The sequence below is a fragment of the Anabrus simplex genome, chromosome 5 (assembly GCF_040414725.1).
Source record: "Anabrus simplex isolate iqAnaSimp1 chromosome 5, ASM4041472v1, whole genome shotgun sequence".
Lineage (NCBI taxonomy): Eukaryota > Metazoa > Arthropoda > Insecta > Orthoptera > Tettigoniidae > Anabrus > Anabrus simplex.
Genome location: NC_090269.1, coordinates 416,748,055 through 416,772,242, shown reverse-complemented (window position 1 = coordinate 416,772,242; position 24,188 = coordinate 416,748,055). Strand labels below are relative to the sequence as shown.

Below are 24,188 nucleotides of genomic sequence, written 5' to 3'. Positions count from 1 at the left end.
AGTGGATCCCACTGGTCTAGTAGTCTATCCAAACATCTGCCTAAAGATAACCACCTAGTACATACATGCTTCAGAATTTTCTTTGCCTCTTTATTGTGCACGTTCTGAAAATTCTGAAGGTGTTCTTTTTTTTTTTCTTCTTTTTTTTTTGACACTCCTCTAAGAAATAAAATATATCAACAAGGATCTCATCCACTTTAAATTCTAATCTTCCAGCACCTTTTTCAGCTGCTAATGCAACCTATGATGGCAATACCTGGTTGAACTTCCTTCAGAACTGCTGAAACCCCATTTTTGTGTGCTGTCATAACAGGAGCTTTGTCGGAGCAAAAAGCTACACAGTTTTCAAGTGGTATGTTACGAGAATTCAGCTGTGATAACATCAGGTTACCTATGTTTCACCCTGTTGAGTCCCCCTCTAATGCTGGTATGGATAGCACAGTGCTCACTACTTTTTCTCACAGAATATCGTAGAATGTAACAACAATAGGATACAACTTGGCATTCGTATCACTGCTTCCATCCATTGCCAAAGAAAATGGTCCATTCTGAGGGCACTTAACAACTTCAGATGATGCATTTTTTGCCATTTTATTTACAATGCATACCATTTTCATGCGATCACAGCTATATTTTTTTGCAACTTCATGTGGGAAACATCTTCTTAAAGCACCAGCATAATCAGTCACACTTAAGGGCACATTATGTTCCACCAAAAAGGAAGTAAACAGATACTCAACCCTAATTACGTCACTGTCAACATTTCCAAACTTGGCAAAAATGGTGTTGATTTTCGTGTTATCTTCCTTCGATTTAAGGTAACGTACGTGTTTACTGCACTTCACGTGATTACTTAAATCATTTCTTCAACCCTGTGCAATATTAATATCACACCCACATACCGTGCAAAAGGCAAATTTTTCTCCCTTTCTTGATTTTAGTATGCACGGAAAATCAACAGAATATGATTCTTTAAATGTCTGGAAATACTGTTTCTTGTTGAATTTATTCATGATAATCTACAATAGGAATATAGCGTATGAAAATGTGCAAGAACAAATGTCTCTATATGTATTGAAACATAAAAAAAAACCTGGATCACTGAATGTCGTAGAAAATTATAACATAAACACTCAAGGCAGTCAAACATTTCATTAAAACATGTCATAGCACACACAGTCTTAAACCATTAAATAAACACGACACCAACCTTGTAAACAAAGAATATGCACATGGTAAAAAACATGCACACACGTGGAACGAATGTAATTCTTCTTCTTTATAACTTAATGGGCTTCGCTAATAGCAGTATACCCAGTCAGTGGAACAAATGTAATTAGTCCAAAGAATACAGGAAGCTACAAAGCACGAAGTTATAACAGAAAAACTAGAACACTTCATTAAAATATGTCATAACCTTAAGGCCAAAACATTGAAGGAGCGCCAACTTCGTGAACAAACAACAACACTCTCGTGGTCAAAGAATATAGGTTAAGTCACAACAAGCGAACGGAGTGAAACAGAGCCTGTCGACACCTAAGATTCACACGGAAGAACTGTTTTCCCGGCTTTAAATTCAATTCCAGTAATGACACAAACATCTCACGGTTAAAAATACCAATCATATCAAAGAATGAGTTATCAACTATCGTGGACTTGCCTTTGACCAAAACCAGCCATGCTTCGACCCACACAAACAATCAATTGTGCGGAAGTGGAGCGATTATCGAATGTTAACGTTTCAAATTTTTGTGCATGAAGTTGTTAAATGACACCGTCCATCCGTAAAACCGTAAAATGCTGCAATTTTTGTAAATTTCACGGATAAACCGTAAAAGTTGGCAGGTATGTCATCATCATCATCATCACTCTCTCTTAATAATTAGTTCCAACCTGTTTGTACTTATAATTATTATTGCTCCTTTCATGGATATTTCACCTCTTCATACATCATCATCATCATCTCACATCCAGATATGTAGGTCGTCGACTAGAGAGACCTGCACCAGGTGAACTGAACATGCCCTTGAAGATTCCCAGCACTAAAGACCATACAACAAACAAACAACCTCCGAGTTGTGAATAAGAAATCAAGATAAATCCATGTTCCACTTCTGTACTAAGAATATTTACTTGAAATGGTCTACTTACTCTTACATAGCATTCAGTATTCTTTGAGCTCCTCACTTTTGTTAGTGGAATTTGCTGTTCTATAACATACCTTCTGTATTTCTGTTCTGTTTATCATTACAGCTGAATCAGCAGCATAAGATATCATGTTACAATATTGCCTCAACCTGCTGATTTATGCCTATGACTTAATAATAATAATAAATTATCACTATACTGTTTTGAGTTCAGCTAGAATACAAATATGCTTTGTATTTTGTGAAACACTCTGTTAGATAGAAATGAAATGCTGTTGTCTTTTTCTCCACAGGAGTGACGAGTATGCTTCTCTACTACAGATTTTTTCACCCAGCTGGCCCCATCAAACTGTGCACCAAAAATGTGAAGTGTGATATTGAGCACAGTACACCTCCTAAACATAAACCTCCATTAGATCCTGAGAATATGGCAACAATACGATCTCTGAAACACCTGTGGCATGTGGACAGAGAAGGAACTTTGACCAGGTACATTCTTGATATCTGATCTTTCTAGTTCCAGCAAGTAGTATTTATTTATTTATTTATTTATTTATTGGTGATAAAAGGTCCCATGAGCCTCTGGCTCGTGATAGGGACAATACAGTACATACTTTTTTAAGGCAACACAATAATTACATTTCATATACAATGGCTTTTCTGTAAAGTGACAAGTACTTTTTTCTTTCTTTCTTTTTACATGTTAGGATCATAATTTTTCAGAAGTATATTCAGATATTGCATGGCTGTAATATACTAAATATGGACAATATATATATTATTGTATTAATTAAAGCAAGTTATATAGAGATTATATTAAGATATCTGTAAAAGAGTAATATTCCTTCAGTTTTTTCTTAAAACATATAATCGATTTAGAGTTCTTTATAACAGGAGGCAACACATTATATTCCCTAAACATTGATGATTCTATGCCTTTCACTCCGTACTTTACTGAATTAGAATGAGAGGGATATATCCTTAATGATCCTCTAGTTTCATATCCATGAACTTCACTAAAGTGGGAGAAGTTAACAGTAGAATGGGTTAACTTCCTGTCTAGCTTATACATAAAGACTGCTGATGAAAATGCAATTTGTTTATGGAATGGCAGAATATTTGACTCTGAAAAAACTTCATGTGATGGTTTGAGGAAGGGGAATCCATACATGATTTTGATGGCTCTTTTTTGTAGGATTTCCAAATTATTAATGTAATCTTTCCTACATCTTCCCCAAATAAAGCTTGCGTATGTTAGATGTGGGTGGATTATTGCATAATATATACACTTCAATTGTTGATGAGAAAAATTACTGTATCTTAATCTGTGCATTATTCCTATCAAAGGGGTAATTTTGCTGATTACATAATCAATATGGCTTTTCCAGGAAAGTGTTGAGTCTAATATTATACCAAGATACTTAGCTGAGTTGACTCGCTCTATTACTTGGTCCTTTAGGTTAACAGTGTTAGCCGCTGTTATCTTATGGGCTGTTTTATGAAAGATTAGGTATTTTGTTTTAGTCACATTTATGATCATTTTTTTAGATAAAGCCCATTCCGATAACTTGTCCAAGTCACAATTTATGTCTTCCATAATTCGTGTTTCACATAGTCCTTTGTAAGTTATTAAGATATCATCAGCAAATACTTTACATTTCCCCTTTAGTGTTAGAGATTGTATGTCATTAATATAAATCAGAAATAGAATTGGACCTAGTACTGAGCCCTGCGGTATTCCCGTTTTTGTCTGCTGCTTAAAACTTTTAGTATCGTTAATCATCACATATTGTGTTCGATTTGATAAATAATTTTGGAACCATTTGTGTGCTAAACCTCTAATTCCTGCTAATTTTAACTTGTTCAGAAGTATTTTGTGGTCAACCAGGTCAAATGCTTTTTTAAGATCTATGAGTAGCCCTGCTGCTAATTTATTTTCATCTAAGGTCTTTTGAACATCTATTACTGTATCAAATACAGCATTATCAGTTCCTCTATTTGGGAGAAACCCATATTGATTATTGGAGAAGTAATTAGTTTTACACAGAAAATTTACCAATCTAATTTTTACTACCATTTCTATGAGTTTTCCAATTGCAGATAATATACTAATTGGTCTGTAATTGGATGGATCTGTGTTATCTCCTGATTTAAAGATAGGTACAATTCTGGCACATTTGAGTAATTGGGGTATTTCTCCACTGAGAATTGAACGGTTAATAATTTCCACAATATATGGTACTAAACTTTCAACACAGGTTTTTAATATGACATTGGTTATTTTATCTTCAGTTAAATTATTTTTATTTTTTAGAGAAGTGATAATTTTGAGCACTTCACATTCATCAGTAGGAGACATGAAAATACTATTAGTTTGACTTTCAGCTGTTGTGCTGCCATGAACTTGCTCGTCTTCAGGAAAACCTTTTCTTATATTTTCAGCTACATTAACGTATAGTTCATTTAGGTTATTGCATATGTCCTCTGTGTTTGTAATGCTGACATCATTTACCACCAGATGGCTGATTTCATGTTTATGTCCAAGCTTCCTATTTAACACTTCATTGACTACATACCATGTTTCTTTTTGGTTTTTGCAATTCTGTAATCTGTGTTCATAATACCTTTTTTGTAACTCTCTCTTCAATTTGGTTATTTTATTACTGATTCTTTTGTATTCTTCAATTACTTCTGCAGAGGGGTTTTTTACTTTAGTTTTTGAAAACAGTGAGTCTTTGATGTGAATCAGTGTTAGTAATTCTTGGGTAACCCAAGGTTTTAGGGGAATGTCTTTGGGGTTCTTTCTTTTTATTGAAATTGAGCTGGTTTCAATTCCTGTGCTGATATACTCAATAAATTTATTATAATAAGTGTTTATATCCATTTCCTCACATTTAAATTTATTTTGTAGGATATACTGATTTAATTTGTTGTAATTTACAAATTGCTTACCACTATCTTTGATTATTGGTACTGCTGGAACTGATTTTTCACTAGAAATTTCACATACCAGTAGGTAGTGATCACTTAAGTTATTTGTTATATTGAATACATGACATTTTTTACTACTATTTGTGACAAGTATGTGATCAATTAATGTGGAGGTTGTTTTTGTTACTCTAGTTGGGTATTTGTTATTACATGTTATATAGCCGTAAGTTGTTATTAAATTGTCATACAAAGATCTGTTTCTGGAGGTAGAAAGCAAGTCTATATTTGTATCTCCAAGTATTATTGAAGTATGCCCTGAACTGCTATTTAGGATATTTTCTAGATCAAACAAAAAACTTGGAGAGTTACTATCCTGTGGGTTATAAATGGTAATGATTTCATATCTTTGATTTCCTTTTGTAATCATGACTTGCAGTATGCTATGAGATTTATTTATTTCATTTATGACATTGCTTTTCCATTTGTTTGAAACATAAAGCGAAACACCCCCACCTATCTGCTCTCTTACCACATGATGAGAAGTGTAGTTTTTTATTTCAAAAGCGTGGGTTAGTTTGTTGGTTAACCAATTTTCAGAGATTGCAAGAATATCTACTTCTTTAATCTGATCTAAGATAATTTGTATATTATCAAATTTATTTTTCATGCTTTGTGCATTTATGTGTAGGCCTTTCAATTCACATGATCTACTTTCTGAAACTCTATCTTTAATATAATTATAGAGGGTTTCACATTTAAATTCGTGTACTTCAAGAAATTTGTTTTCAGGATCCAGGTTTGGTTATGTAAGGACAAAAATTTGAAATTAAGTAAAGAAAGCTTGTAATTGAAGCGGGCACAACACAAGGAAAGGTTACCTCATTGTTTCCAGATCAGCTGGAGTGAGCAAGTTCATGCAGAACTTCAGGGTTTGCCACTAGCCTCGAAGGACCGTCCTGGAACTTACGGATATACACTTTACAGTCCCTGACCCATGTGCCAAATATTTTCCCCTGTTGCCGTAGCTCGCGGCATTTTTTGGCGAGGGTCTCATTCCTAGGCGTTAAGTGCTCGTTGATATAGATGTTATTTACCGAGCTATATCCGATTTCGTTCGTTTTTAGTGTCTTTTTTTGTCGTCTGCTACTGAGGATTTCTTCTTTCTTCCATCGATTAACAAACTTCACGATGATAGGTTGTGGTCCAGGTTTCGTGGATGGAAGTCTGTGTGCAGCGTCAATATCTTCGGGCTTTATATCGACTCCCAGCGCCTTGCCAACTTCAGTTACTTTCTGGAACACTTTTTCATCCTTTTCAGCAGGAACTCCATACACTAGTAAATTGTTTTTGCGTTGATACTGCTTCAAGTCTTCTAGCTCGTTCACGGCTGCCGTTGTCGCAATTTCCGCATTTTTCTTATCTTTCCTCAGAGTGTCTAGTTCTTTCTTGAGGTCATCATATTTTTCAGAAAGAAAGGTCGCTAATTTCCGTAATTCTTTGTTTTCTTCTGTTAGTACTTTGAGGGACTCTTCCAGTTGTTTGGAGAAGTTCGCCATAACCTCATTTATGTTAGGTTGTGCAATGCAGTCTTCACGTTTACACGACCATTGGAATTGTTCTTCCTTACGGAAGTTTTGGAGAGTTTCTTTGTTCATTTTTACACATGTTACGTGGAACCAACGTTCGCATTTACCATCACAGCCTACAGCCTGTTGATTGTTTTTTATTTTCTTGCCACACGGGGAGCACACGAACACCATGATGTTGTTTATCTTATTTATTTAGTTGTAGCTGTTTGAGTGCTAATTAGATTTTGTTTTAATGGTTTCCTGAGTTATTGATGTTACTGATCTGCAGTATATTCCTGAAGAATTGTGGATATTACTCACATAAATTTGTTTTTTCGTCACTTCACTTAATATATCACATACTCACTGCCGCCATTTTGAAGTGGTCCGACCACTTTATTTGATCATTGAGAGAAAGGTTTATTTGTTAACAGAATCCTATTTTTCTTGATCGATTTTATCTTCTGCTGTTAACATAATTCACAGTGTTCTTTTGTATAACTGGGAGTTTGTTTTACGTAGGCCAATAACATTGAATCTTTAAAAAGTAATTTGTTCACATATCACTAATCCTTTGAGGGTCAGATTTTTGAAGCATTTTCATACCCTATAATTTAGGTTTTTGCTCACTCATAAATCTTCTTTGGCTACAACTTTTTCTCACACCTGTGGGGTCGCGGGTGCGAACTGCGTCACACATGTGGATTTAGCCCTGTTTTGCGGCCGGATGCCCTTCCTGATGTCAACCCTTTATGATGGGATGTAATCACTATTGTGTGTTTCCGTGGTGGTTGGTAGTGTGGTATGTTGTCTGAATATGATGAGGAGAATGTTGGGACAGACAAATAAACCCAGTCCCCAAACCAAAAGAATTAATCAGAAGCGATTAAAATCCCCAACCCAGCCGGGAATCGAACCCGGGACCCTCTGAACCGAAGGCCAGTACGCTGACCATTCAGCCAACGAGTCAGACCTTTTGCACACTCATAAAAAAACCCCATTATAAGTTAATTTAGAGACACATTATACATTATATTTTTAAAAATGGCCAAGTCCTACATGAAAAAAAGTGAAAAATCACAAAATCACACAATCTTTATGATTAATAATGTTATTTCCTTGTTCTTTCACAAAATGTGGTGGTGGACACAAATGTTGTTACACTTTTTGTAGTAATACGAGGCGTGTTTTTTTAAGTAAGGGCCGTTTGAAAATAACTATACAACGAAAGACTATTTTCAAACACCACATTTATTTGCAGATTCTACATACTTTACTCTATTTTTCAACAAAGCTCTCAAGTTTGTTTAAACACTTATCATACCTTACAACTAAGTTTTGATTGCGGCCAGTATCCAGTATTCGGGAGATAGTAGGTTCGAACCCCACTGTCGGCAGCCCTGAAAATGGTTTTCCGTGGTTTCCCATTTTCACACCAGGCAAATGCTGGGGCTGTACCTTAATTAAGGCCACGGCCGCTTCCTTCCCACTCCTAGCCCTTCCCTGTCCCACCGTCGCCATAAGACCTATCTGAGTCGGTGCGACGTAAAGCAACTAGCATTTTCAGACTAAGTTTTGAATATCCTCTTCGTAGAAACTTGCCGCCTGCTCTGATAACTAAAAGATCTTGATCTTGTGCCGGAATAGAGTCTTACATAAAATCAGCTTCATGGTCCGTATCGCACTTCAATAGATTCACAATTAAGTATTTAATTTATTTTCCACCTAGTCGATACAGTGATTGCTTAAGGCAATTTTTAATGGTCAAAAGTGGTACATGTTTCGTATATTATCAACATCTTCAGCCACATAACACTGTTTAGATGAAAAATATATAAAATTGACAAAGTAATGCTTTAATTTAATTTTAAGGACACTTCCTCTAAAGCATTACTTTGTCAATTTTATATATTTTTCATCTAAACAGTGTTTTATGTGGCTGAAGATGTTGATAATATACGAAATATGTACCACTTTTGACCATTAAAAATTGCCTTAAGCAATCATTGTATTGACTAGGTGGAAAATAAATTAAATACTTAATTGGGAATAGAGTCTGTCAAATCTTTTGTTTTTTTTGGTTCTCCGTTAGGATTTGAGTGTTCGATGACATTTTTGACTCTTTATGCCGAAGAAGGTGACGACATGTTGAGTCAGATCGTAACGGGAGATGAAACATGGGTTTCGCATATCACTCCCGAATCAAAGCAACAGAGCATGGAATGAAAACGCATACATTCGCCTGTAAAGGTGAAAGCCAAACAGACTCTGTCCCAGCTCAAGATCAAGAACTCTTGGTTATTGGAGCAGGCGGCAAGTTTCTATGAAGAGGGTATTCAAAACTTAGTTGTAAGGTATGATAAGTGTTTAAACAAATTTGGCAGCTGTGTTGAAAAATAGAGCAAAGTATGTAGAATCTGCAAATAAATGTGGTGTTTGAAAATTGTCTTTCGTTGTGTAGTTATTTTCAAATGGCACTTACTTAAAAACACGGCTAGTATATGGTCCTTCGGTGCTCTTTTGGGGGGGGGGGGGCTGATTATATCATTTTGAGGTAGGGAACTGTTATCATTGAAATGAAAGAACTGTAGAATTCATTTATAATGATTAGAGCATGAGCCAAGAAAATATATGTTTGTCAGCTAGCATTAGATTCTCAAAAGCTGTAGACATTCAGATACAGAAACTAAGTTTACGGAACTTCCCTTGAGGATATGAACAAGTGCAAGCTTCAGTAACATAACCAATAGATGGCAGATAGCGTATGTTTTTGAATCATTGCTCAAAGACATAGAGAAACAAAAATATGACATTCAGTAGTTTGACACGCAATATATTGCATCATAACTGCTGTGGCACTTCCCGCGAGATGCAGTATATTGTTTCTTGACCCGGAAAATACTGGTGGATTTTATGGAGAAAGAGAGTATAGAAATGATGGGGTTGAGTAAAGTTAAATGGAATGGGAAAGGAAAGGATGGGTACACTGGAGTGGTTGCCGAGAGGCAAAAAATAGAGTGGGCCTGATAATTTCCAAACAGCTGGAGGATTATGTGGATATGGTAGAGTACATCAGCAACAATTGAATGAAAATTAGACTGGGAATGAGGAACGAAATGTTTGCACCACAGACAGGGAATAAAGAGGAGGATATTGATGAATTACTGGAGAAACTGATGTTTAAGTGATTACAATGGACGACTTAAATGCACTGGTGGGAAATGAAGGCCAAGGAAAGGAAGAAGTAATCCAACCATATGGATATAGGAAAAGGAATGTAGGAGGAGAGAAACTAGTTGAGTTTTGTGGCAGGAATGGAATGATTGTGGGCAACACCTGGTTTGAGAAGAAAAACAGCAGGAAAATTACAAGATATGGTTGGGGTGACAAGAATAAAATCAGTAATTGATTAATTTCTAATCGGAAGGACGTCCGGCTCCATGGCTAAATGGTTAGTGTGCTGGCCTTCGGTCACAGGGGTCCCGGGTTCGATTCCCGGCCGGGTCAGGAATTTTAACCTTAATTGGTTAAATTTGCTGGCATGGGGGCTGGGTGTTTGTGTCGTCTTCATCATCATTTCATCCTCATTCCGACATGCAGGTCGCCTACAGGAGTCAAATCAGAAGAACTTCATCTGGCGAGCCGAACTTGTCCTCGGACACTCCTGGCAGTAAAAGCCATACACCATTTCATTTCATTCAGTGGAAAGGACAAATCGATGACAGTTAATGGATGTAACAGCTTCATCAGGAGAATCATTCTATGGAGATTATAGAGTTGTGGTAGCAAAAATGAGTGGGAAAAATTAAAGGAGATAAGAGAGAGAGAGTAAAATAAAGTGTGGAAATTAAAAAATAAGAATCATCAGGAACGATTTCTAAAGAGACTTAAACAACAAATTCCAGTTACTGAAGTAGGATATGTGGAAGATGAATGGTCCAACTTCAAAAGGGCATTTGTAAGTGGGGCAGAGTGTGCCTGTGGAACGTCAACAGGAGTGAAAGGAAAGGAGACACTGGTGGAATGAGAAGGTGAAAGAAGCAGTAAAAAAAAAAGAAGAACGTATGGTGAGAATGGAATGAAATGGAATAGACATTAAAAAGAAAAGAAGAAAGCAATAGGGAGTATATTCGTAATAATAAAAGGAAATGTAAGAAATTGATACTAGAAGAAAAGTTGGGAAGAATTTACACAAAAGATGGAGCTGGTAATAAGGAAATGCTGAATGGAATTATATGTACTAGGAAAGAAAGAGTTTATATAAAGCTGATGAAACAGGAAGGTGGAGAGTTGATAATAATACCAGTCCTTAAGAAGGGGGACAAAATAAACTGTGATAACTATAGAAGAATCTTATCACAAGTGGTAAAAATTGTGGAGGGGCCGATGACCTTCGATGTTAGGCCCCTTAAAACAACAAGCATCATCATCATCAAAAATAGTGGAAAGAATATTAGATAGAAGAATGAGAAGGTAGAAGTACAAGTACTAGTTGTTATTTACGTCACACTGACACAGATAGGTCTTATGGCGACGATGGGACAGGAAAGGGCTAGGAGTGGGAAGGAAGAGGCCGTGGCCTTAATTAAGGTACAGCCCCCAGCATTTGCCTTGTGTAAAAATGGGAAACCACAGAAAACCATCTTCAGGGCTGCTGACAGTGGGGTTTGAACCCACTATCTCCCGAATACTGGATACTGGCCGCTCTTAAGCAACTGCAGCTATCAAGCTCAGTGAAAGGTAGAAGGATAATTGCAAGAGGAACAGTATGGCTTTAGAAGTGGAAGATCTACTGTGGATCCAATTTTCAGCATGAGGCTATTAATGGAAAAGAATTGGAAATATAGAAAGGATCAGGCCATGACATTCATAGATCTAACAAAGACATACGATAGAGTTCCTGGGGAGAAGGTGTGAGAAACGATGGCAGCTAGGTACACAGACTGTAGAAATGGTGCAAGCAGTGTACAAAAACTGTATCAGCAGCGTACAGACAGCATTGTTTAGAAATGAAAGTGGACTAAGACAGGAAGTGTGCTATCACCTCGTTTGCTTCTAATAGTTACGGACAAAATTGTAAAGGAGACTAAGGAAGCATATCGGAATATTGATATGAAGTTATTACTATTTGCAGAGGATTGGTCTGGGGAACAAACAGCAAAGAAGTACAAGAACAACTTAACGCACTGAACAAGAAAATTGAAAAGTATGGCATGAAAATCAGCGCAGAGAAATAAGTCCCTGGAGGAGAAGGACAAGGGAAATACATTGTGAAAATTGGTGATCAAAGCCTTGAAATTGTTGAGTTTCAAGTGCCTAGGGAGTGAATTAATGCAGAATATGAGGCTGGACAAGGAGATCAGCAACAGGGCAATGTGCATTCTACCAGAGTGTAAGAAACCTTGTCTGGAATGAGGAAGTGAAGTGTAAAGAGAAAATGTACCAAATGTATTATGCACCCATCTTGACTTATGTGGCTGAGACCTGGGCAGTGACAGGTTAGGGAGGAGAGTAGAATTCAGGCCAGCGAAATGAAGTACCGAAGAAATACGATAGGAAAGTCAGATTGAGAAACAAAGACGTGAGAAAGAAGGTCGGAATGAAAAACCTATATGAGATGATTTATAAGAGTAAACTAAGATCATTTGGACTTGTAAAGTGGATGGAGGAGGAAAGAATACCAAAACAAATGACGCAGTTCGAGAGAAAGAGAGCGAGAGGGAGACCTACAGTAGAACAAGGTGGATCGATTTGATAAAGAGGAGTGCAAGAAGAAGAAACCTGGTCTGGGACAAAATCAAATCAAATCAAAAACTCTTTATTTACAAATGAGGTGTCTACCTCGGTGGCAAATGGTACACTAAAATACATTATTGTCAAGCACTACATTTTAAATTAACAAGAGAAGAAGAAAATGTTTCTAGAATTCAATAATATACAATTTATGCTAACAATTTTTTTCTATCAAACAAACAGCTCATCCTTAATAAATTTATATTGTTTACAAAATTCTACTTATGATATCTCCTATACTTACAAACATAGTCAACTCATATACAGTATGTGGAATTACTTCAAATAATACTATGCAACTGGTATAAGATTAAAATTTACATTGCATTTATTTACATATTTATATTTTACCCATTTTGGAACCTAAGTAGCATAACGACCTGCTGCGTCTTAACCAGAGCCCCTTTTGCCACCAATTTTCAGAGTTTCTGAAGGGCCTTCACAGCTACCGTGGTGGTCCCAGGCCCCTCGAAGTCCCCACTGTACTTCACCTCTACAGGCAGTCCTCTACTTTGGCTGCCCAAACTCCATTGACCAGGGGATGGAATTAATTTTTTTTCACACATACTTTTTATTTACAATAGCCTACACTGGTCGAATGCCCTCTAACATTTCATTTATTTTCTCTGTTTCTGTTTATTCTCTTGTATGTACAGATTTTGGAAAAGGATCAAACACTACCCCTGGTAAACTGTTCCACTCATTCAAGCCCTTCCCAATGAATGAAAATTTACCCCAACCGCTTCTGCTAAAATTCCTTCTAATTTTATACTTGTGGTCAGTTCTGCCGATATAATTATTTTCCAATTGAAGCCTCTCACGGATTTCTCCCCATGCTTCTTCTCCTGTATAGTCTCTATATAATCCTATAAGTCTAGTTTTCTCCCTTCTCTTACTTAAAGTTTTCCACCCAAGTTCCTTTAACATTTCTGATATACTACTTTTCCTCCTGAAATCCCCTGTTACAAATCTTGCTGCTTTCCTCTGCATACTGTCTATTTCTTTTATTCGGTATTCTTGGTGAGGATCCCAAACACTCCCTGCATATTCCAATAATGGACGAACCATACTTACGTAACTTTTCTCTTTTAATTCTTTGTTGCATCCTTTAAGTAGCCTCATTATGACATGTAACGATCTGTATGCTTTCCCGACAATGTCATAAACATGACCCTTCCAGTGCAAATTACTTTCACATCTCACACACCTAAGTATTTGCACTTGGCATCTCTTGTAATAACTACCTCATCCAAAGTATATTCAAATTCAGTTTTAAAGCTCCTGTTTTTAAATGTTGTAACAGTTGATTTGCTTCCATTAACCTTCATATTATTTTCTTCAACCCATTGTTGGATACTCTCAAGGTCCCTTTGTAATTCTGAACAATCCTCAGTGTTATTTATTTCCCTATAAACAATTATGTCATCTGCATACAATCTTATTTTTGATGTTATATTGTTCCCTAAATCATTTGTGTATATTAAGAAAAGCAACGGACTGATTATACTACCCTGTACAATGCCCTTCCAAACTTCCTCTTCCTGTGATATATTATTTCCTACTTTAAATTTCTGAACCCTTGAATTTAGAAATGTTCTTATCCAACGTATAACCCTTACGTCCAATCGCATTCCCTCCAATTTCTTTAATAATATTCCATGTTCCACTCTATCAAAGGCTTTGGAAAGATCTATGGCTATGCAATCTAACTGGCCTCCTGAATCCAACTGATCTGATATGTCCTGCTGAAATCCCACCAGTTGTGCCTCACAAGAAAATTTCTTTCTAAATCCATACTGGCTCCTCATGAACCAATTTTTATCATCACATATCCCTTTGATGTACTTTGCTATTAAACTCTCCAGTATTTTACAAACTATACTGGTATGATGGAAGAGGAATGATGGAAGGAGAGAGGAAGGTGGAACGGTGCCATAAATGCCCCGACCTGACAGAAGCTGAATAAGGGGAAAGGAGGAGGATGATACTATAAATTGCTGGATAGTCCCCTTATTTTAATATTCTGTTTAAACTGTCCTGAGCAGATGTACATTGTACCAAACTTCCAATGTGTCAGTGAATGTTCAAGAAATATTCCAGGCTTGTAGGCCATAGTAACATTGGGTTTTTAGATCCCAATGTTTCCTTAGAAACTGTATTCAGTATTTTCAAAGGTCTCTTTTCTCCAGGTCAGTAGTATAGTAGGCTAAGAGGAAATGTATGGTACAATGCACCAGGGAAGTTTCTCCACAGAAACTTCATGCTGGAGGGAGCACTAGCAATGGCTGTTGTTGGTAGCACAAAGTTGCAAAACGAACTGTAATTTGAATAGCCGGATAAGTGAAACCATGCCTTGTGTGCAAAGAAAATTACTTTTAAAACTTCAGTTCAATGTCAATTTATGAATCTCAGGAGTCATTCACAATACAGCAACCTCTTACCAGGATTTTTTTTGTTTGAATTCATCAACCACAGTAATTTTTAAGTAATGCAGTTGAAGGTCTCTTATTACAGCTTTATGAGCTGTTCAGTTAAAGATTCTAGACTTTTGTGGTAACTTGCGCATTGGTTTTGTAGGGCAACATTATATGCAAGATTTGATCTACAGTGACCGTCATCATTTTTCGGACAGGCAGAGTTCCTTTATTTTTAACATAAAAAGATTCATAACAACCGCATATACAGTATAGTTTAATTTTGCTTATTTCAGAATGAATAGTTACAGACACCAAAAATAAATATGCACTTCATTTCATGATATGCAAAAATTTTGAAACTTATGCATGTATTTACAATAATGCAAAATTGCCTGTTCATAAATATTCAGACAAAAATACAAGTACAACAAAAATATGAAGACGAAGTCCATGTAGGAATATTAATACTTTGTGAGTCTTCCCTTCCTGCGTAGCACTTCAGTCGGACGTCTTGGCATGGTCTCCGTGAATTTTCTTGTGGTGGAATGGGACTATTTTTCCCACTCCTTTTGCAGTCGTCTCTTCACATCAGCTTTGGAATTTATGGGAAGTTTTCGGACATTGTTTTCCAGTATAACCCATAAAGTCTCTGTGGGGTTAATGTCAGGACTTTGTGGGGGAGAATTCACAACTGTAGGACAGTTGTACAACAACCATAACCGTACATTATAGGCTGTATGTTTCGGGTCGTTGTCCTGATGAAATTTAAAACAGTCCCCATCTCTCATATTTTCTGCACTTTTCTTCAGATTGTTTTTAAAAATCTGAAGATACTGGTGGTGGTCCATTTTTCTGTCTACAAAATCTAGCTCACCTACTCCTTGAGCCGACATACAGCCCCAAACCATAACATGCCCCCCTCGATGTTCCACCGTTGCTATCATATTTCTTTCTTCAAACTCTTTATTGGGCTGTTTCCAAACTATGATGCGCTCATCTGAGCCAGAAACGTATTTCGATTCATCACAGAAAATTACAGTCTTCCACCTGTTCATGTCTTTGCTAAGATGCTCCTTAGCAAATCGTTGTCTTTTGATCCTATTTATCTCATTGATACAGGGCTTCCTTCTTGCAGTTGGGCCGTGATGATCACATCTTTATGACAGCCTCCAGATTGTACTTGCACTGATATTCTTTCCAGACTTGCTTTCAGCTGCAGCACCGAGCTCGATAGCTGCAGTCGCTTAAGTGCGGCCAGTATCCAGTATTCGGGAGATAGTAAGTTCGAACCCCACTGTCGACAGCCCTGAAAATGGTTTTCCGTGGTTTCCCATTTTCACACCAGGCAAATGCTGGGGCTGTACCTTAATTAAGGCCACGGCCGCTTCCTTCCCATTCCTAGCCCTTCCCTGTCCCATCGTCACCATAAGACCTATCTGTGTCGGTGCGACGTAAAGCAACTAGCAAAAAAAAAAAAAATCAGCTGCAGCAGCAATAGTGGTGGCAGTAAGATGTGGATTTCTTTTCACTTTTCTTTATACTGCCCTCCCTTCTCTCGTACTAAGGAGCCGCAGGCAACCTATCTGTGGCAAATTTTCAATTCTGTCTTGAAATCTGTATCGGTCATTAACAGTATTTTTCTTAATGTTCAGCAAATCTGCGATTTGTCGACACGTTTTCCTTTTTTCATGATGGAATATTAGTAATTGCCTTTAATCAAATGTACTGTTCTTTCCTCTGCGACCGAGCTCGATAGCTGCAGTCGCTTAAGTGCGGCCAGTATCCAGTATTCGGGAGATAGTAGGTTCGAACCCCACTGTCGGCAGCCCTGAAGATGGTTTTCCGTGGTTTCCCATTTTCACACCAGGCAAATGCTGGGGCTGTACCTTAATTAAGGCCACGGCCGCTTCCTTCCAACTCCTAGCTCTTCCCTGTCCCATCGTCGCCATAAGACCTATCCGTGTTGGTGCGACGTAAAAAAAAAAAAACTTTCCTCTGCGTCACATTTCACTCATGAATCGTTGCATCTGTGGTGTGCAGGAGGAAGGCACTGACTGGGACCTGCCTGCACAGGGCTTAACAAGTGCAAAGCATGCCTTGAGTAGCTAGACATCTCCTGTCCGAAAAATATTGTTCAACAAATTTTCGTATCTCAAATAAGTGAAATGTATTATTACTTTGTAAACTAATCTACAAATTGTAATTGGATTTTTACAGTATTACTAAGTGCATTAAATTCATACTTTAGTAATTTCAAATTTATTACCTGTTCTTTCTTTAATAACAGGGGTATTACATGTATAGATTATTATGTCCGAAAAATTCTGACTGTCCCTGTAGTTTCTTATCCTTTAAAATTGTAGACCTATCTCTTCTTGGTACATCGTGAACTAAAGCAGGTGTACAGAATTTACATATCAAATCACATACAGTATCGCCATTTGGACACTTGGAGTTATGAAAATGCTTACCCGATTTAAGTTTCACATTTTCTGTAAACTGATCATCTTCACGAAAAGAACGTGTTCCACCACCAAAAATGCTCTCTCTTCAATAGGAAACATTATCACCTGTATTTTGTATAAAGACATGATCGCTGCAATGTTCATTAACCTCCCCAGAATTATCTACCCTTTGCATTCAAGGCTGTACCAGTGACCCAGCCTGGGTGCTGGTTAATGCTGTCTCTAACAACAGACCCTAGCTAGGCTTGCTGAGGAGAATATTCCCTGGTGCACTGTAAAAGAACTAGGATTGCTGAGAAGAAAAGAGTGTATGAAGATATGGAGATTGTCTTTGTTTTTGTGTTTATCATTGTCTCCTCTTTCTCACACTAACATGTTTCACAAGTGTGGGAAGTGTGTGTTTCTATTTTCTTAAATATTACATGCTTTTTCACTTATTTATTCCTTTTGTTTCGTAGAATTGCATGGGTGAAATTGAGGAGAAAAATATTCCATTTAACATTTCTTTCAGCAAACTGAAAGTAACTGTTAATTTTTAAACTAATAGTCAAAGGTAAAACTAACAATTACAAAGTTAATCTAAAGAACCTTTGCTAAAAGGGTAATTTTTAAATTCTGTCCTAATCTATATATATAAAATAAGAGTTTTGTCTGTACATTGCTCAGAATTTGAAAATAATGGTATTTCTGTATCGGTCATGTCCATAGTAACAAGAAAATGCACTTTTTACTTTTCCGTAATTTCTGTCTGTCTGTCTGTCTGTCTGTCTGTCTGTCTGTCTGTCTGTGTCTGTCTGTCTGTCTGTCTGTCTGTCTGTCTGTCTGTCTGTCTGTCTGTCTGTCTGTATATATGTACATGCATCACGAGAAAACGGTTGAAGAGAATTCAATGAAAATTGGTATGTGAAGTCAGGGGATGAGCCTCTACAATCTAGGCTATAAATCATTTTGCTCACGCTGAGTGAAATGGTAGTTTAGGGGAAGGCCTAAAATTGAATTCTCAACTATTTATGTTATTAGTGGTCTAATGAAAATCGGTGTGTGAAGTCGGGGGATGAGCCTCTATAATCTAGGCTATAAATCATTTTACTCACGCTGAATGAAATGGTAGTTTAGGGGAAGGCCTAAAATTGAATTCTCAACTATTTATGTTATTAGTGGTTGTATTTTAAAGAAAATGGGTATGCAAAGTTGGGGAATAAGTTGCTACAATCTAGGCTATCAATAATTGTATTCACGCTAAGAAAAATGGTAGTTTAGGGGAAGGCCTAAAATTTAATTCTCAAATATTGTTGTTATTAGTAGTCCTATCTTGATGAAAGTCGGTATGCAAAGTCAGGAAATAAGTCGCTATAGTCTAGGCTGTAAATTATTTTATTCACACTGAGTGAAATGGTAGTTTAGGGGAAAGCCTAAAATGTAATTCTCAAATATTTCTTATTAGAGGTGTAATCGATGAATGCTACATAACTAAGGTTATATAATATTAAATTTCCTATTATTCATGTCTTATACATTGTTACCGTACTGGCTATGATCACAAAGATATTCATGAATTTGGATTTTTGTTACTAAGTCCATATCAGCGCCGAGTAACGAGAAAATGGGTAAACAGTATTTAATGAAAATCGGTATGTAAAGTCGGAGAATAAGAAATTACAGTTTATGGTATAAAATATTTTACAAATCACAGAGTCGAAAGAAAACTAAATGTGAAGGCCTACAATATAGAAAGTTCATAACATTGATCAACAATAACATTACATTGACCATTGTTTGTCGTGATGTGCTTTGTGTCTTCTGTTGCCCCTCATCTCCGGTAGATAGGATTACTGCTGCGTACAGAGTATTTTTTATTTGATTTACGTTGCACCGACATAGATAGGTTTCATGGTGACGATGGGATAGAAAAGGGCTAGGAGTGCCTTAGGCCTTAATTAAGGTACAGGCCCAGCACTTGACTGGTGTGAAAGTGGGAAACCACGGAATACCATCTTCAGCGCTGCCGACAATGGGGTTCGAATCCACTATCTCTCGGATGCAAGCTCACAGCTGCGCACCGCTAACCACACGGTCAACTTGCCCAGTCGTATAGAGTGTAACAGCCTGTCTGAATATTGATGGGAAGTAGCTGGGGAGTTAGATAACTTTATTCTTTAGCATGCCATTCCCCTGGTTTATAAATTTTCTGATACTACTGGTACGTAACACACTGGATCATCATAGCATTCGGGCTATTCAATCCCTACTCTGAGGCACTGATTGGAATGAACAGTGTGCATATTTAGTGGAATAATGGCAGATGAGTGTTCATGGCAATCTGCGGCCTGATCATCCCAGCTCTGGAACTTTGGACTATTAGATTGGCACCGCAATCTAACCGCAGCACTGTTCGTTAAAAGTGATAAAACGTGCGGCTTTCAATTTGATCGAGTATTTTATATAATATTGCTTTTAATCGCTACATTCATACGTTTTTGTAATGACCCATGTTGATTTCAGGTTAGGAAAACCACAAAGTCAGTCTTTCTGAGAACCCCATAGCGAAGCACGGGTACATCTGCTAGTATTCTGTATTAAAGGGAACAAGAAATGTTGGAATCTTCCCTTTCTTTAAGTGAAATGAAAAGCATTGCTAAAATAGAAATCAATATTGTACAAAAGTATTACAGTGTTTATTCAAAAGTATGTGGCTTATAATGAAAATATGAATTATTTTTCTTGTCTTATGTAAACTTACAAAATTCCATTTAGTGTAAAAAAAAAACCATGTCTACATATCAAAAACCATCATACAAAAAGTTTGAAATAGTAATCAGTTTCCTCGTTCTCATTAGAAGGTGGCCACAATAAGAACTCCTTGTAATCATCAGGAAGATAATGAATTATTTTAGCAACATCTTGGGGCCGATGACCTTCGATGTTAGGCCCCTTAAAACAACAAGCATCATCATCATCAAGCTTTATCTTCTTTATGAGAACCTTCCCTTTGTACCTTCTGACAGTAGGGAGGTTAAGCTCACCACCCTTGTACAGCTTAAGCTTAAACACACCACTAGTTAAACTGTCACGACCAGTTGCATAACCCTCTGTTCTTCCTAGTAAGTAAACATTTTGTATCTATTAATATGGAAGTTTGCCGGGCTGAGTGGCTCAGACGGTTGAGGCGCTGGCCTTCTGACCCCAACTTGGCAGGTTCGATCCTGGCTCAGTCCGGTGGTATTTGAAGGTGCTCAAATACGTCAGCCTCGTGTCGGTAGATTTACTGGCACGTAAAAGAACTCCTGCGGGACTAAATTCCGGCACCTCGGCGTCTCCGAAGACCGGAACAGTAGTTAGTGGGACGTAAAGCAAATAGCAGTAGTAGTAATATGGAAGTTTAGTTTGTTTTCCAAACCTTCTATGAGGAATGCAGACCACCACTCCTTAAAGTTGGTTACCTCCTGATTTGGTATAGCCTTCACCTCAAATGCATTCCAGGAATATTTTCTTTCTCCAATGCAATCAAAACTTCTGAGTGCTTGTAGTTGCTTTAGCAGTATAGGATTGTTGACCTTCTTTCCATTATTGGATACAGTTTCACTTCAGAATTGAAATAACTATCTCAATTAATTTTGACCAAACTATGGAATTGTTTCCTTTTTAACCTCATCCATTCAATAAATTGTAATATATATATATATATATAAATAAATAGTGTATGAATTAAATTACTTCCCTTGTTTGTTACAGAATAAATGATGCTCCATGTCAAGAGGATTTACCACACACAGATGACATGTGCACTGATAAGAAACTGCTGCTCACTCATTGGTCTTCTTGCCAGTCCTCAATACCTTCTGATTCCTTAGAGAGAAAAAGAGAAATGAGTGAGGATATTAGGAAACAAAAACGCCGTGGTATTTGTTCTCCTCAGGAGTTGGAGATTGAATTAGATGGTGATATTAAAGAGATGGAAATTTCTGAAGTCAAGGATATTGAAAATGATGCTAGGAAACAAAAGCGTCGAGGAATTTGTTCCTTGGAACCTGCTATGGAATTAGAATTGAGTGGAGATATGGGTTCTAATGGTGAAGTGGACTGTAACGAAGATGTAAGATGGCAAAAGCGTAGAGGTATATGTTCATCTATAGGTATAGAACTGGAATTGGACGTTGTTGGCAAGGATGATGATTCTATTGAAGCCAATTCCAAAGACATTGAGTATTCCAAAGATGAGGGTATTGTTAAATCAGAAGAGGATGGAGGTGTGTTTGTCTCGGTTGGTTTGACTAAGGAGCAGATTGAGGGGGCTGAAGCAGAAGAGTCTAGTGCTTTGAAACAGAATGCGTTAAGATTGATGGGTAGTGATGAAAGTCCCAGTGAAGTTTTGTCTGTTCCTAGTGAAGTGCTTTCTGCTCATGATTATGAGAATATGTGTGCTGTAAATATTGCTCGTGAGGCGTGGGGACTTCGTTCTTGGCGTGCTTACTCCGATATAGAGACTTGGCTTCATGACGACAGTGTTGTACGAGATAGACGACGAGATACCCTCACTAGTACGGCAACGACCTTGACGTCGGCCTCGTCGGAGCATTCTGCTGGTAGCGGCGAGCCTGTATCTCTTGCTGTGTCGCCACCACCCATACCCTGTAGACGTCCTCGCATACAACGTTCTCGACAAGATGACTATCTGGACACACTTGTTGATGATTTGGCAGATTGTGAAACTATTCGCCCTCTGGCTGAATTTGTTGCAGAACCTGATATCGATCAACATGTGTTCATTGCACGGCCGTATGTAATAGATCAGCATGGAACTTTGTTTCCTCTTACAACCCTTGATACTATCATGGAAGAGTTGGAAGAATCGAGCACTGATACAGCAGACTCTATTAGACATTGGCAGAAACATGGCTCTGCTAGCACTCTGGTAGCAACCATCGATGAAATTCGACATGGGAATTCAATCTGTAATCTCTATAATTCTACAGATCCTTTGTGGGATGGTTGTGGCAGTTCATCTGTGGATGCTGGTAGTGAACTAGATCCTCAAACGCCAACTAGTAATGCTCCACACAATCATTCCATGTTCACCAATTCAGTACCCAGATCGTTAATGTCAAGCCATTGTAGGTCGCACTTGTCTCCCGAAGAAGTCCTGTTTTTATCTCAACTTCAACCTTCCTCAGATACTGGACCAAATTCTAGTCCAAACCATTCACCCCCTTCAGGATTATTAAACAAAACTTCTAACCAGAGTCCTGAGATTATTTTACACGCTACTCCATTTTTATTATCAGAAAAATCACAAATTAGTCCTCTAGAAAATATTGCACATAAATTATCTGTGGATAGCAATGACAAGAAAAAACCCATAAATAGACCAAGAAGAAAATTTTCCTTACTGAGAGAGAAATTTGAGTTAAGGCGAACAGAACACAAATCTGAATTAAGTAACGACTCTCTTGATATGTCTCATCTGTCTTTCTCTTCTCCATTGGACCCATCTTTAACTGCTATCTACTCTGAATCCTATTTAGAGGATGCTCAGTTTAATATACTTGGTGAAGCGGAAGGTTTTTCTTCTCTTAATCAGCCAGTAGTCACCCCTAACAAGGAGAACATTACTCCTGCAGTTACGAACAGAATAAAGCAGTGGAATAATTTCTTAAAAATGCAAAATACTTGCAATTCAAGACCTAACTCAGGGTCACCCAAGGTAATATCATTGCCAAGTAACCCTGAGTGCAATGCAGTCAAAAATTCAAAATCCAACTTCTCTAACTTAAAGGAAAGGAGAAGCATGTTTTTAAAACAAGTATTGTCTCCTCCAAAGTTTCAGAATTGGTCCAAAAGAAATTCTTTATCTGTAAATTCAAAACAAGTCGAAGCTTCATGATAGTGATTGATCATTCCGTATGCAACCCATTGAATTGGTAACAGTGCATCCCAGTGTATTTCTTCTTGTTACATCTGGTTCAGCCATTCTCATCAACCCGTGCCATAACTCCGATGGAAAGTGCACCAAAGTGGATTGGTGCACTTAAATACTTCAGGCTTGAATCCTGGTGCTAAAGGTGGCTAATCTGAAATGGATTTACCATAAACTCTCCCTGTTGGAAAAATGCTTGGATGGCATCTTACACAGGGTCATAATTTTATTCGGGCCCACTGGCAGCTGCACTGCGGCCTTGGGCATGGCTGTTGACAGGCTACATGTGTACTCGATATACGAGATGCAAAACGGTCTTGTATGGATGAGAGTTCAGTAATTTTGTTGCTGTGTGTGCTGTCTCCTAGTTGACTCCTGCTTGCCGTGCAAGGTACACAATTTGCATGAAGTGCAAAAATCTTAAAAGTAGTTATTGGGACGTAAAGCTAATAACATTATTTATTAGTTTCCATGGAGCTAGTAACCATGAAGTTCCTATGACTGAGAGAGTTGAAAGAATAAGAACCCAGCTGGTTGTGACATTACTTACTTATATCAACACATAGTACCCATTCTTGATGGACCTGTCACTTCGCGTATGCATGATTACTAGGGCTCAGATGTTTAAGAAAAGTCATATTTTTTCTTTGTCTCTATATTCCTGCCTGATTGGATTTTGATGCAAATCAGGCGATTATTGTCATAATTAAGTGATTTTTATTTGTGATATAAATGCATATTTTGGCTATTTTTTGTCGTAAGGTCATATTTTGAGCTATTTTCGTAGAAACGTCGTATTCCGGTCATATTTCAGCGGTTTGACGACGGCTGTAGCTGTGCAAAATCATCTTCAACTTACCGAATGCGAACTAGTGTTCACAAAACTGCTTCTCACTATCACATCTGCAGTTAATAATTTATTTTAAAATGGAAATACAGTAGAAATCTGTTAT

The 24,188-nt window shown here is 37.5% G+C and overlaps 1 protein-coding gene across 1 annotated transcript in view; it reads left to right on the top strand.

The window, feature by feature from the left end:
• LOC136874584 (uncharacterized) overlaps positions 1–24,188 on the top strand; it is a 249,392-nt gene that overhangs the window by 217,561 nt on the left and 7,643 nt on the right. The window contains exons 6-9 of the mRNA XM_067148220.2: positions 2,441–2,636; positions 21,054–21,541; positions 21,620–22,336; positions 22,406–22,561. Coding sequence (XP_067004321.2) covers positions 2,441–2,636; positions 21,054–21,541; positions 21,620–22,336; positions 22,406–22,561 — 1,557 coding nt within the window. The remainder of the gene's footprint in view (positions 1–2,440; positions 2,637–21,053; positions 21,542–21,619; positions 22,337–22,405; positions 22,562–24,188) is intronic.